The sequence below is a fragment of the Canis lupus genome, chromosome 27, assembly GCF_048164855.1.
Source record: "Canis lupus baileyi chromosome 27, mCanLup2.hap1, whole genome shotgun sequence".
Lineage (NCBI taxonomy): Eukaryota > Metazoa > Chordata > Mammalia > Carnivora > Canidae > Canis > Canis lupus.
The window spans coordinates 15,232,053-15,246,989 of record NC_132864.1 but is presented as its reverse complement, the minus strand read 5'-3'; the positions used below and the strand labels follow the sequence as shown (position 1 = coordinate 15,246,989).

The 14,937-nt window shown below is 47.4% G+C and overlaps 1 protein-coding gene across 12 annotated transcripts in view; it reads right to left on the bottom strand.

Annotated features, from left to right (window-relative positions):
- Nucleotides 1–14,937, bottom strand: part of CUX2 (cut like homeobox 2) — a 282,802-nt gene that overhangs the window by 258,829 nt on the left and 9,036 nt on the right. For 5 of the 12 annotated variants that reach the window (XM_072801901.1, XM_072801904.1, XM_072801917.1 and 2 more), the window contains exon 1: nt 5,596–5,799. The exons of 1 other annotated variant lie outside the window; for it this stretch is intronic. In XM_072801901.1, the coding sequence (XP_072658002.1) occupies nt 5,596–5,658 (63 nt within the window). In that variant the 5' untranslated portion in view covers nt 5,659–5,799. Of the gene's footprint in view, nt 1–2,661; nt 2,804–4,884; nt 4,972–5,595; nt 5,802–14,937 lie in introns of those variants that run through there. 6 more of the 12 variants (XM_072801908.1, XM_072801910.1, XM_072801918.1 and 3 more) reach the window with 6 other exon arrangements.

Here is a 14,937-nt window from a genome sequence, read left to right as displayed (position 1 = left end):
ACTACGAGCCATTTCTGTGAATGGTTCATCAAGGCTCAGAAACCAAGAACTCCATCCTGGACATAATTTCTTGTCTCAAAAACTGCCTAAAAGGTCAAAAGCCACCCCTCCCCACCTCCCACCCACCCCTCACCACCCCAGTGGGCCCCAAGGTCATTAGAAGACAATACATTAACTGTCACACAAAGTATGTCAGCTTCTTTCACCTTTACAATGACCCAATATGGCAGACCAGATGGGCACAACTGACCTTTGTGATGGATTAAGAAACAGAAGACTTAAAAAAAAAAAAAAAGAAAGAAAGAAACGGAAGACTTGGGATGTTGGATGGTTCATCCAGGAGTGTCAGAAGCTATACAGACAAGAGCTGTTGGGGGGCCTTTCCTCTCTGCCAACTATCTCCACCTTCCCTGACATCTGCAATATAAACCACTGCCACAAGTAAAGAGCACTCTAAACAGAAAAATTCAAACTGGACCCTGAATTCCAAAACCAGGAACAAAGGCAAGCTACCACATTAGTCTCCTTCCCACACTCAACTTCTGCCAGGCTTGGACCCTGAATTAGATAACTCAAAGCCACCAGAAACTCAGCCCTTTCAGGAACTAGCAGAGAAAACCATAGTTTCTGGGCAGCCATGTCTACCAACATCCAGGACCAAATTTAACACCAGCCAAGGTTCTTGTGTTTACTATCCCATCTGCCTGAAGAAAGGTTATCATGACATAATGTCAAGTTCAAAGACAGAATCCTCTTAACAGGAGAGAGGAGGAGGAGAAGGAGGAGGAGGAGGAGGAGGAAGAGGAGGAGGAGAGGAAGGAAGGAAGGAAAGGAGGGAGGGAGGGAAGGGAAGGGAAAAACCACCACCACCACCACTAGAAAAGCTACTCCCTCTAGTCAAAATACCACCATTCTCAACAGAAATGACCCACTGAGATGCTTATTTACTTCTTTGGGTCAAGCTTGTCTGTTTCTCAACTTTCTACAGTGAACTCAGGTATTTATAAAAGAAAAATCAAGACCTCCAACAGCAAAAGTGGCCAAAAATGAGACAGTGCTTGTTTTTCTTCTAGCAATGAGAGAGCCCATCTTGGGGAAGCAATATCTGTCGAGTTGAGAAATCAGAATTTTGGGATGCCTAGAAAAGACTGTTTGGTTCTTTAAATAAATTCTCTAACACCTGTTTCTAGCTCCTTCTGAAAAAAAAAAAAAAAAAAAAAAGGCCAAAGGGTGTGGGTTCCAAAAAATGGGAGGGGAAGATGGAATGGGGTCATCCACTGGTTGGATCTCTAAGGGTCCAAGGGGCCATTCAATTGCTTGGTCTTATTTACAGAGCTGCTGTTAGAAATCTCCCCTCAAACCCTGTGCCTCCCACCTCTCCTTGTCCTCCCCCCTCGGACCCATCCACAACTCTTGTCTAATGCCAACCTTTCTCATGGCCCCCGACTATGGCAAGCCAGGTCTGCTCATGCTCCCCACCCCAGCAGTAATTCTATTACTGAGAAGTTTCCAAAGTTAGGATTCCGCCAACAAGGCTGATAGCTTATTTACTGCTGTCATCTATAGAAAGAGGAATTTTGACACATTGTTAAATGATAGCACATTTAGATAAGTCAAGCTGTCAGAGGCTCTAATGGATGTCTAAACTCTCTGTAGCTGATATGTAAAATTTATGCACTTCAGAATATCATAAGGTTATAATATTTTAATCACATCCACGCTCTTTCCTAAACTTTGAGCAGGCAAAAACATTCCATCAAGCACCATCTCCCATGCGTATCTTCCTGGAAAGTTTCTCCAAACTCCTTAAAAAAGTCTAGCCTTTCTTGCTTGCTCTGTTCATCCTCCTCCCTGAATACTCAAACCCTAAGCAGAATTTGCCTCTTTCTCCAAAACTTGTACTATGCAATCCCTCCAGCCAACCTCTTTCCTCCCAATACACACAGATGTGAATTTGGACTAGGCACCCTCATTTCGAAGAGACACCCTCAACTCCCATTAGGTTGATTAGCTCTCTTAAAGAAAAAAAAAAAAAAGAATTAAAATGACAGCACAGGAGACTAGACCTGGAGCATCATAAAAAACAGTGGCAAAGTAAAGCAGAAAATCATAAAGGTATGAATCCAGTTACAACGATTATACACAGAAAAGCCATAAAAAAATACTGCATTAGTAACGTTCACCATAAAGCAATCTTATAACCAAATGAAATATGCCCAGCATTATCTTTGGGACGGAATTTTATTTCTAGTTTCCTGGACTGCTAGCAGCAGAAAAAAAAAAAAAGGAGAAAAGAAAGAGGGAAGCAGTTTTGGAGGTCCTGGAATAAGGTACTACATGTCACAGCATCTTTACCATCAGCCACAAGTCGTTAAGACTTGCTGACTGACTTCCATCCTAGGAAAATGGCCCTGCTGTGTTCAGAGACGGTGCTGGAAGGAATAAACTGGACTGCTTCCATATTTGAAAAAATATATACTTCCGGAGGACTGTATGCTGGGCTGATACAAGGTCACCTTTCTTGCCAGGATTGGGGTGGCGTCAGCAGCATGGTCTGGCCTGGGGACACAGGTCGCCTTGCTGCCTCGGCCACTTTAACACTCAGCAACCAGGCTTCGAGAAACCACTCAACCTGAACAACCAAGAATTGAAGCCACACACCTCCTCACACTCACAGGCAGCTGGGCCGCGTGACGAGTGGGCTCAAAGCTCTCGGCCTGCACAGGGCCTGGGGTGGGGGCCCGCCTCTCCTACCGGGATCTCAGAACAAGCCAGCAGAAGTTTTCCTTTCTGGTTATCTCCCCTATAAGAGGAAAGTGGGAAGGGAAAAAAATGAAAATAAAAGTGTGGCGTAGGAATCATTAGTATTATGCACAAGAGATGATCCCGGGCAAAAGTGCTTAGGTTCATAATCCGTTTCCAACAAAAATGCCATCAGTGAGAATATGGGGCGAAGCTGCAGGCCTGTTGGGCAGGGGAGCCACTGAACATTTCAGGGTGAGGGACCGTGGCAGATGTAAGGGTCTCAAGGTTTGCCTGCGGCTACAGCTGCCACGTTTATTTTTCTGCTCTCTAGAAGTGAGCAGCCTTTCAAACTCCCTCAGGGACACCCCCCCACACTTAATATCCATGTAAATGAGCTTACCCCTTTCCCTGAGAGCCTTCTCCTTTTGTGCCAGACACACCAGCCATTTTCTTAATAAATACTACCACCCTCACCCTGTGGGAGTGGGGGTGTTGGCCCCATTTCCCCCTCACCTGAACAAGACTCTCCACCCCCCCTTCATCGTTTCCAGTTCAAATCTGCTTTTCTATCTCAGCCACCTCAGCATCTTCTAAAATCCTAACAAAGGGTTCCTAAATCAATGGGAGTCCAAATGGAATCAAGATTTGGGTGACCTCAACAGCTCCACAAAAGACCCCAGAGCTGGAGAAGGCAGCGAGTAAGGTTCAAACCCCCACCCCCAGCTCAGAAATCGGTCCCCTGGGAGCCGCACCCACCCCTCAGCACCCAGACCCAGCTCTACCCACCCCTCCCCACTGCAGCCCGAGCTCCCTGGATTGAAAACGAGTTATCTAATGAAAATTGTGTTAACTGACATTCTGGCCAACCGGGAGCAAATACCAGCGCTGTAAATCTCGACGCGGAAATTTTCTCCAGCCCAGAATAACAATAGGACCCTGCAAAGGGCTTTCGCCAGCCCTTCTGGTTCCTCTCCTCTTGTCTGCCACGTTCTTGTCATTCCTTATGTTACAGAACATCAATCATAAATAAAGACGCTGTCCCCCAGCCGTGCCCCGGTCTCATTTACAAACATTAGCAGGGAATACGATTACCATTGGCCTTCGTGCCAAGCCCAATGTGGCTGCCCAACTCCCTCTTTCTCTCTCTCCCCCTCTCCCTCTTTCTCTCTCCCTCTTCTCCCTCCCTCCCACACACACCCCCACTCTTCCAGAAAGGCCACTTTAGCATCATTCAAACCAGCAAGCACAGCTCACAGCCTGGCCCGCCTCAGCTGGCCACCAAACTGTAGCCCCAACTCGAGTGAGGACCTGGAATTGCAAGGCACTCACAGTTATTAACTGCATGCCTGAGTGCCCCGATTTTCTCTCCAGCTCAAAGGCTGGGGGAGGGGGAGAGGGGAGTGGGGGTTAGAAAGAAGGGGGCTGGGAAGTGGCCAGGAGGAGGGGGTGTATAGGAACCACTTATCAGAAGAAACTTAAGGAGATCTGCAGGAGGATTTTCAAAAAAGAAATAAGTGTGTCCCTTTTTATCTCCAGACTGATGCTCTCACTTCTTCTGAGAATGTCAAGGCCAAAGCAGGATGTTCTAATCGACTGGTTCTCAGCAACACTTCACTGTCCCTCGTTCCCACTGCCTGGAGAGACTTTGCAAGACTCCAGGGTTTGGGGGGACTTGGCAGGAGCGTCCTAGGGCACCCCAGAAAGTATAGAGCCGACAGCTGTACCTCCAGCGGGTGTTCTCTGAGATTCCACCCCCAGTCCCACCTCCTGGGGATTAGTAGAGAACACCCCCAAATCTGGGGGAGATATATAGACTCCCAGAGAAAGGTCGAGGGGGGAATAAAGTGCTGGTATTTGGGAGGGAGTAGCCCTGGGGAAAGAGAAGAGAGAAAGGAGAAAAGAGAGGAGTGGCGGGAGGGAAAGCAGGAGGCAGAAGACAGCGAGGGAATCTCCCATTTAAAAGTTCCCATGGGCCCGAGAGCCGGGAGTCACCTGCTCTGCGCAGCTCCCGGCTCTCCGCGGCCCCCGAGGCTGCAGCGCAAACTTGCGCGCGCCCCGAGCCCATCTCCACCACCCGTCCCTATTTGGACTTGGAAAGAAGATAGAAGGCGGGGGGGAAGGCAGGAAGCAAAGACGAACCCCGAGAACCCGGCCCGAGGAGAGGTCTGCCGGCGCAGGCGGCCAGTCCGGCGATGGTGGCGGCGGCGGCGGGGGCGGCAGCAGTGGCTGCCCCTGGGTGGCGGCGCGTCCGGGCTGCGCAGCCAGGCAGGCGGCTGCAGCGGAGGTGCCGGCGGCCGGCGGGGCGCGGAGCCGCCTCCACGCCAACCCCAGGAGCCTCCTCCTCCCTTCTCCTTCTCCTCCTCCTCCTCCTCCACCTCCCTACCCAACAGCTCCCTCCCTCCCTCGCCCAAGCCCCAGCCGGGCGCGGACAGGCACGCGGCGCGCTCCGCGGCCTCCCCGGGCGCCGCGAAGTTGGGAGGCGTGCAAAGTGCAGCGCAAGGGGGGCTGCCGGGGGTCCCGCCGGCAGCCCCCTGCCCGGGACCGCAGCCCCTGCCTTCCCCGCGCCTCGCTCGGGCGTTCTCCCGCCGGCTCGCTCCCCGGGCCGAGGGCTCACTAGCGCTTCTCCATGGTCGCGGCGGCTAATCGATGATTGAACCGAACAAAGAGCAGCGGCGAGATCAATTCCTAATACCTATCGATGGGCAGCGGGCAGCCGAGACCCAGCGAGCCCCAGCAGCCGCCGCCCGCCGCCCCGGGGCGCCCGCCCACCCTCCCGGGTACCTCCCCAATGCGCCCAGGGCGCGCCCCAGGGCTCCCCACGGCCGCGCGGCCGGCGCTGCCCGCACTAACCTGGAGTCGCCGTAGATCAAATCGCTTCCAATATTGAAACATCGATCCCACATTGGCGGCCATCTTGGGGGCTATTCGAGACGCACACACACAAGAGTTTGGCTTTTCTCAATGGCTGCACTCAATATCCGGGCTGGACTCCCCCCAGCCCCGGGGCCGCCGCCGGCCGCCCGGGCCCTGAGCGCCGCCACCCGGGGCCCCTCGGGCGCCCCCCGGCCTCCTGCCACCCGCTGCCCCTCGGCGCCGCCGCGCCGCCGCCGCGGGCCCGGGAGCCGTGCGCCCCCCCCGACCCCCGGAGGGCGCGGGCGGAGCGCGCCGGGCGGGGAGCTCGGCGCCCGCCCGGGGGAGGCGGCCGGGGATGGGGCGGGAGGGGAGGGGGGGGAGGCAGCCTCTTCGAAAGGCGACGGCGCCGCCGCTGCCCTGCCTGCAGCCCGCTCCCGCGCCCGCGGAGCGCTCGCTGCATCTCCCCCCCAAGTCCGGGGTCGGTGTGCCGCGCGATTGCACTTGACTTTGGCTTTTTGCAAACTTATCAATACTGACGTAACGTGCTGATCAATGCAAAGGGAAGTTTGGGAGGGGGGGCTGCGGGAGGCCAGCGAGCGGAGCGCCAACACCCCCTGCTTCGCACCTGTCTACCCCTCACCCCCGGCACTGAATACTTAAAAAAAAGTTAATAGTTTGAGATGCATTTTTTTTTTCTCTTGCAATCAAAGGACACACAACACGTGCCTCGGGCTGCCACCGCTCCTCAGCCACCTAAGCTTCGGATCGGAAGGTAGCAGCTCGCAGACAGGGCCGCGTAGACTCAAGGGCCGGCGGGCGTGTGGGAGCCTGCCCCGGGCGGGGGGTGGGGCCGCCCGGGGGCGCCACTGAGTCCTGGGAAATACCGCCACTGCCGCGCGCAGTTTCCGAGTCATTATATTGTTATGATTATTACTGGGGAGCGCTTCCTTAGCCGGAGTTCAGGGTTCTTTGCGGAACGAGGGGGTGGGGGCGGGCTTCAGGTCCTCTGCAATAGGAATTCTTACTACTATTATTTGGAAGTCTAATTATACGGGCTCCTCACACTTGAGAATGGGAGGCCCTCTTACTATTATGATGATTACTGGAGGGGATTCTTAGTCAAATCTCCAGCACACTTTAACCCCTGCAGTGAGTTGGCTTTTATTACTTGCGTAGAATGGGTTAGCATTTATTGTTATGATCTGTTGAGGGGACCCTAGCCCTGCTGTGGGGGCTTTGGATTCTCAACAACTACAGAGCTTTCTGATACTCTTATCATCATTATTATTCGGAGGCCCTTCTAGTTGGGGACCCCAGGTTCTTTGCAGTATGAGGCTCCTTTATTATGATTGTCTTTTGGGAAATTGTCTTTTGGGTGAGGATCCTTAGCCCAGCTAGAGGGAAGTTATGGTCTTCTGCAATTTCTGACCCTCAGGACAATAGGAATGACTAAGTTTCTTCCTTTACATTCTTCCCTCTTTTTGCCTCTGTGCAAGCTAGAGGTGCCCTGTCTGTCCCCTCCCAACCTCCCACCTCTAGGAGGATCTCAGACCCCCTAAAACTTTCCAGCACCATCCACTCACCCCACCCCCACTCCTGACCCTGGGGTCACTCTCCCTCTCTGGCATGTCCCCTGCCAAATCCCACATCACCCTCCTCCCCACTCCCCAAAAAAGGATGTTTTTCCCCCCTTTTTCTCTGGTCAAAAGATTTGCTTTTATAGACAGCAAATGGAAATTATATTCTCTTTTTATGACCCGGCTTGGACTTCTGACATCACTCTTGGTCTGGGACAATAGATCAATACAGAAGGTTGTAAAAAAGATAAAGTTTAGAAGAGTTGTAAAGGAGAGAGAATCGTGATGGATATTTTTGATGATTTTCCAATATTTGTGTCTCAGAGCACGTGCTTCAAGGCAATTAAAGTTTTTAATGTAATGTAAATAATTGTTTCATAAATGCTTCAGAAGAAGGTGTGATCTTTCTGAGCAATCACTTGAGCTGTTTAAAAAATGTAATGTGATTTAAACAAGGATACAGTATTTCTGTTACCATCCCCATACATTTTCCATGAGGCCTGGGTAAATATATTAATGCACAATTTGAAAGACTCGTAAGACCAAAAGTACAGCATTCACCAAGATGTAATGAATTAGGCCTAGTTAGCAATTCTGAGTGGTCTGTTTCCTTGCCAGATTAAATTGCACGTGATGTGTGGTTTATCTCAACTCTCGATAACTTCACGTTTAAATTACAGCTCTCATTCTGCAAAATGAATTTAGGGAAATTTCATAACTATCACATTGCAATTTTTTTTAAATGGCTACATTTTCTCCTGAGCATCTGTAAAGCCTGCAGTCTCCTTGTCTTTGAGTTTGTTTTTTAAAGACCTGTAATAGAAAATCTGGAATGAGTGTGAAACCCTTCAAAGCAATTTTTAACAAACCAAGGTTTGATGAAAGATTATTTTAAATTTATGTCTGACTTTGCAGTCATGGAATAAACTGACATTGTATACCTCCTGATATGAGGTACTACTGAGAAGGACACAACATCACTCCTGTGATATTCCTGCCAAAAGTACATAACCTGAATCTAATTGTGAAGAAATGTTAGACAAACCCAAATAGAGGAGGAATTCTACCAAATAGTCTGTTCTCTAAAAATGCGATTTCACATGAAACATACAGAAAGAACTATTACAGATTAAAGAAGCAAAAGAGACTTGACACTTGATTAAAACATATGATCCAGGATTTTCTTTTTCTATAGAGTCCATTAATTAGAGCCAATGACAAATTTAGAATAAAGTCAATAGATTAGACAATGGCATTGTATCAATGTCAATTTCCTGGTTTTGATCATTGTACTGTGGCCATATAAGAAAACACCCTTGTTTTTAGAGAACACAGTGAATGAAATATTTAGGGATAAAGGAACAGACAACCAACTCTCAAACAGTTCAGGCAAAAATAATATGCATATATTTATCTGTATCTATCTAGAGAGAATGATAACAAATGTTGCAAAATGTTACACTTGAGGACACTAGATGAAGTGTACACAGAAATTCTTTGTACTTTCCTTGCAACATTTCTGGGAATTTGAAATTATGTCAAAAGAAAAAGTTAAAAGAAAAATAATAAATTTATGTCTGACTTTGTTTCAGCTGTTAACAGACTACTGGGCTTTGGAATAAAAATTCTGCATGGAACTTTTCTACTCTCCTGACTGACATAGGCTGCACCTTTGACCGAGCAGGAAATTGCCACAGCAAACATGCTTACCGAAGAGCAGTGAGAAAATCCAATAATTCAGATTGTTTTAAGTCTGTGATATTTTTAAATGACTTAATGCAGTGGGTCTCTGAAGAATTCCGACAATTTTAATGGTAGGAACTTGCAGTCCCACTGAGGAAAGGGTTGCTACATAAATACTGAATGATCCTGTCTTTCTGCCTGGGCCGAAACATATTAGCTTTGCTTAGTGGCTTATTGCTTTATTCACAAAATAAATTTCAGCCGTCTCTTCCTACCATATTCCAAGCGCATCGTGAGCCTGTGCCTTATTAGATGTGAGGGCTTATATTCCAAAGGCATCTGTTACCATCTCAAGCTCAGCAATAATGAATTAAGCAGTTAAGTGTTTACCCCCTAAACAGAGTTAGCTGGGAAATGATATTATGGGTGGTCCTTAATGAAAGACGGTAAACCAGGAAACACTCTTTCAGCAATCAGCCTTGGATTTGAAAACTAAAGTACTAAAATATTAAATATTTTAGTGAAAAGCTGTTTTCCATGTTCTTCGTGCACACTTTCTGCCCACCCCCCCGACACACACTAAGATTTTTTAAAAACCTTAAGCAGTTTCCTGGTTGATTCCTGATTCTCAAAGCTCCACTTACCAAGATGAGTATTTTAAAAATTATAATGGAAAAGATGACACCCTCTCCCCACCCCAGAGAAAGCAGTGTGGCTTAGGATAGCCTATCCTGAAAGAAGAAGCAGACAGAAAGCTGGATCCTTTAGGAAATTCATGAACTGTGTAAGAATCCCAGGGAAAATAATGGCAGGTCCTTAGCCATGAACATAATGATATGCGAAATCCCCAGCATCAAAGCTGAAACAAAAGAAAATGTCCTTCGGTAGCTCTGTACTGCCCACCGCAGCTGCCAGGCAGGGAGAAAGACAACTAGAGACTCCAAATTTATCTGGAAGCATTAGACCGTTGTCCGAGCAGAGTAAGGGAAATGGCAGTGTCTGGCTGACACCTGCAAGGTTGTACTCCTGGAAGTAGGCCCATGGTTAGGTCCCAGATGCAGAGGTTGGAGCCACTGACTATAAGGACCAAACTACCAGTTCCTTACGTGCAAAACTCCTGACACACTGCTGTCAACCACTACTATTATTAAGCACCTACTCATTGTTGGATGCTTATAAATAAATATTTAGCATAATATATTGTCAGAAGCAAGACTCTGGAGCCTGACTTTTTAGATATGAATTCCAGCTCTGCCACTTACAAGTTCTGTGACCTTGAACAACTAATTTTATGTCTTTGTGCCTCATTCTGCTCAGATGTACAATGGTGCTAATAATTGTACAAAATGGCAAGGATTAAAGGAGTTAATTTACGTGAAGCTCTAGGTAAATGTACTATATCTATTAGCTATCATTGTTATCGGCCTCACAATGGATGGGACAGGGATCTAAATTCCCAAATTGCAGGCTAAGGCACTGAGAGAGAAATGGTCAAACGGTAGTGAAGTAGCAGAACTAGGCCTGATACCTAGGTTCACTCATATCAGGCCTGGGGCTCTTGAGTTTGCCCTGTCTCTTACAGGGAGGCAAAAATGGGTAGAAAAGCAGATTCCCAGAAAGCAAAGAGCTGCAGTCTTAACCACATGCCAACTCTCATTGACCAATCAAACTGGAGAGGAATAGCACAAGAGGGACAGGCACCCTTTGCGTAACTCCCATCAGAGATTACTTAAATGATAGCTTATTCATAATGTGCTTATTAGTCTCCTTTTTGCTCCCACTGACTATTCCCTGCTCAGTGTCCCAGGAGGCCAGCCTCTATGGACTCTATCTCCCAGGCTCCCTCACTCTCTGGCTTTCAGTTGGATATGGCCAATGGGAGGCCCTGCTTGGCCATAAGAAGGCAGGAGCAGAGATAGTTTGGGGTATTTATTTCCCAGCTCCTTCCCTACTTCATTGCTGTTCTGACAGTGATTGGGTCCTTTTATATCCACAGTCCTGGTCCAGTTGTCCTTTTGCTCTCACCAGGCTCTCTCCCTCCCCATATCCCTTCACATCTCAGGTGGAAATGGCTTCCTCCTCTTGTTAGTGTCTGGGTGGCCCAACATTTTCCAGCCCATAGCTCTGTAGTCTCATAACTGAGTGTACCTTCTGGGACTCTGGCCCACCACAGAACACTATTTAATTATTAAGAAATGTAAATGTTATTTATGTGTGTTGAAGTGATATCTAGGATATAAGGCAAAGCAGACATAAATATGCTATAGAATATTATGAAATAATCCCATCTCTGCTTAAAATGTGGTGCTTAAGAAAACGTTCTTTAAAAAGACAACACTCGGTATCATATAGTTAAAAGAATTAGTTCTGGAAAATGGGTTTAGAGGCCACTTATAATTTCCACATAATTATCTTAATTTTTTTATGATAACCAATTACTTTATCATCAAGAATCTTTATTTGGTTGGGGTAGGAGGGAATCTACTTTCTCCTGGGACCCTGACTGATACACATACCACAGAATGCCACAACCATCTAAGATGTCCATGAAAGAAAATCTGACTAAAGAGACAGTCCTTTTTCATGGGCTGAAAGATTTAATATGGTGAAGATATCATTTCTGTCCAAATTAATCAATAAATTTAAGACCATTAGAATCAAAATCCCAATAAGATTTTTCACAGAACAGGGCAAGCCCATCTTAAAATTCTTATGCAATTGCAAGGGCCAAGAATAGTCAGGGCATTTAAAGAATAATACGTTATGGGAACTTTTCCTATCAGATATTAAGACTGATAATAAAATTATAATAATAAAAACAGTGAGGGAGAAGGACAAATAGACTCAAGGGGGGACAAAATTAAAAGCCTAGAAATAGATTCACACAAATATAGAATGGACTTACACAAATACATGGCAATGCTGGTATTATAAATTAGTGGGGAAAAGACAGACTTCATTTTCAATATGGTGCTGATCCAACTAACTACACATATGGGGGGAAAACAGAAATAGATCCCTACCTCACACCATACACAAAATCAAACCCAGGTGGAGGTGCATACATGCTATGGATTTAAAGAACAAAACGACATGTTTCTTTTTTTTTTTTTTTTTAACCAATAGCACAAAACATTTTAACTGAAAACTATATCCTTATTAGTCTGACTTGACTATGCTATGTCTGGTTGTCTGTTTGTTTAAGCACCCTAATAGCTCTGCTCATGTAAGAGCCCAGGGTCCCTTTCAGAGCTATATCTATAGCCAGAACCAGGACTGAATTCTCTTTGAGCATCCTCGGAATGAAACACCACTTGGCACTTGGCAGCTTCCAGGAGATTTAGAAACATTAGCTAATTAGAAGTTTCTAGGACTCTGCTCTGTACTGGCACAGGCTAATCTTCAGGCACTCAGCTTTGCTGAGCCCCTGAGAAGCTGGCCCCTAGGCAGGAAACTGCCTTCCAATTCTGCATCCCATTTTAGTAGTAGAGTGTACCAACCAGTGACCTAAGACCTCCAAAACAACCATCACAGAACTGAGGGAACTGGGCGGGGGGTGGGGGTGAGTGGGTGACGGGCACTGAGGGGGACACTTGACGGGATGAGCACTGGGTGTTATTCTGTATGTTGGTAAATTGAACACCAATAAAAATTATTTTATTAAAAAAAAAAAAGAACCAAGGGAACCCATTTGGCCCTCCATCTCTCCTAGGCCCCGCGTCTCTGGCACAAGTGTCCCCATTTGGCTTCATGCCCACTAAGGCATGGATTTTTCCATAGGCTCCCAAGAATATGAGCTCCCAAGGATAGCCATAGGTCTTTCTTGTTCCCTGTAAAGAACTGAGCATCCCCACCAGTACTCCTACCGACCCACCCAAATAAAACTCCACAAACCCCTAAAAACTGATGAAGAGTGTAGAATGCTACTACAAATTTTCTTAAGGGGCAGGGTATGAAGCACTTAACATCTTAACATTCCTTTTTGCTTCTTTCTTTCCTTGAAGTTCCCTCCATTAAAGTAGCCGCTCTAGTCTCTATTTTTAATTTCTCTCCCCTCAAACTGCTCGTCCATCTTCTCTCACTCATCGCTCGATCTTATTTGGTCTGTCTTCCCTGCCTTCTCCCTTTTCCACCATTTCCGCCTCTGCCCTCTCTCATTGCTCCTTCTTCAGATCTAAGGTTCTCACATTTCATCTAGTCAGCAAAACAGGTAGCAAAGAAAGAAAGAAAGATCTTTTGCTCCTTTGGTGAGAAAGGGTGATGTTAATCCTAACAATTTTCATTTTGTCCCTATTCTACTGCTGCACTGTTATCATCAGTGTCACTGTGGTGCCTACCATGCACCAAAGACCTTTCTAACATTCTCCCTAAATCTCACATCTATCATCGCTGTATCCATTCTGCCAATGAGGAAGCCGAGGGTCAGGAAGACAGAATAGCTTGTCCAAGTTCACTCAACAGGACAATGGCTGAGCATGGTTTAGAAATGGAGCAAGAAACCGTGCACTCTTTGTAGCCTTGCTGCAGGAGCCCTGACCACAGCTTTAGCTTTTCCTGCTGCCCCTGCTCAGGGCAGGAGGGAAAGCAATGTAGGTACTTCCAGAAGACACCATTCAGACAAAGCATAGCCAACAGGGGCTGTTTCTGTCACCCCAGAAACCAGTCCCTAAATTACCACTCTCTCAGCCTCCTTAGACCTTCTGATTTCTCAGCTCTTAGGTTACATGAAACAAAAGATGATCCACTTGTCCCCAAAGGACAGGAAAATAATGATAATGCTGCCATTTATGGCCTGCTCTTCCCAAGCTGGGCTCGCTCTGCCCATTATCTAATTTCCTCCTTGTAACAGCACTTGGAGGTAAGTATTGCCATTTCCTCCTCTTAATAGCTGAGGAAATAGGGGCTCGGAGATGGTAAGTGACTTACCCAAGGTCATCTAGCCTATAAGCAATTGATCTGGGGAACATATCCTGTTTTGTTTGATGTCAAGGTTGAAGTTCTTAACCTGAACACCACCCCGCCTTCCCTTCCTCAGCTGCCTCTAAATCTCTGTTGGGCTTTGAATTCACTTTGAATTTTTTAATTCACTTCCCAGCTGGTGAGGGGCTCAGTTAGGGTTGAAATCCAAAGTACTCTCTCCCATGCACCCACAGTCTCCAGCCTCACTCTCCAGAGCTCAAGGGGCCCAAGATGAAGGCTCTGAAAGCTCTCCTTTGAAGGTTAGGTCCCCACCCCTTCAACCTCAAAAGCCTCTGTGGAGTCCTCAGTGCCTGGGGGAGCAAAGCACTCCCCCCCCCCACAAACATTCCCTGACCCAGGAAGCAAATCTAACCCTCCTGCTTGAGCCCTCTTGCTTCAAATCCATGGGGTCCATCAGGGTCTTTGGCAAATGTGCCAGGAATCAGGGGCCCTGAGAGGTCATCTGTCTCAGCCCCTGCCTCTGAAGACAGCATAGGAAAGAGACTCTAAAATGATCCTCAGTACCTCATGCCAGGGTCTAACCTGCTACTCATGTACCACACCCCCTTTTGTGCAGACACATACATATTTACACATATGTGCACACACATATACACATCTGCTCTCACAGACATTGTTTGCATACACCCCTCTGCACACTCTCTTATGAGTATACCTTTACAAACACATACACACCCACCTGCATACACACCACACATTCATTCGATCACATTTGAACACAAGCCAGAAATAGATTCTCTGGGACACACCTGTGTGCCCACACAATGCTTACACAGCCCACGTGTGCATGTGAGCACACCACGCAGATACATGTGATTGTGTGTGCCTGGTGGTACCTTCTAGGGTGGGGCAACAAGGCCTCTGCTGGGGCCTTCCTGAGCCCGGCCTTTGGCAAAAGCCCCACCTAGTGGACACTTGGTGTATATGCCAACCCCACCTCCCAAGTGTGAGCGCCCTGGGACCAGGGAGGCTCTGGTCAGTGCCCAGGCTGGCTGGCAATAAGGGAGTGAGCCCAAAGCTAGATTCTGGGGCAGTCCCACCGTTTTAGAGTTGCCTTTTCTCCTCCTATTCCCTTCCCTGGGCAACAATTTTCCTGGCC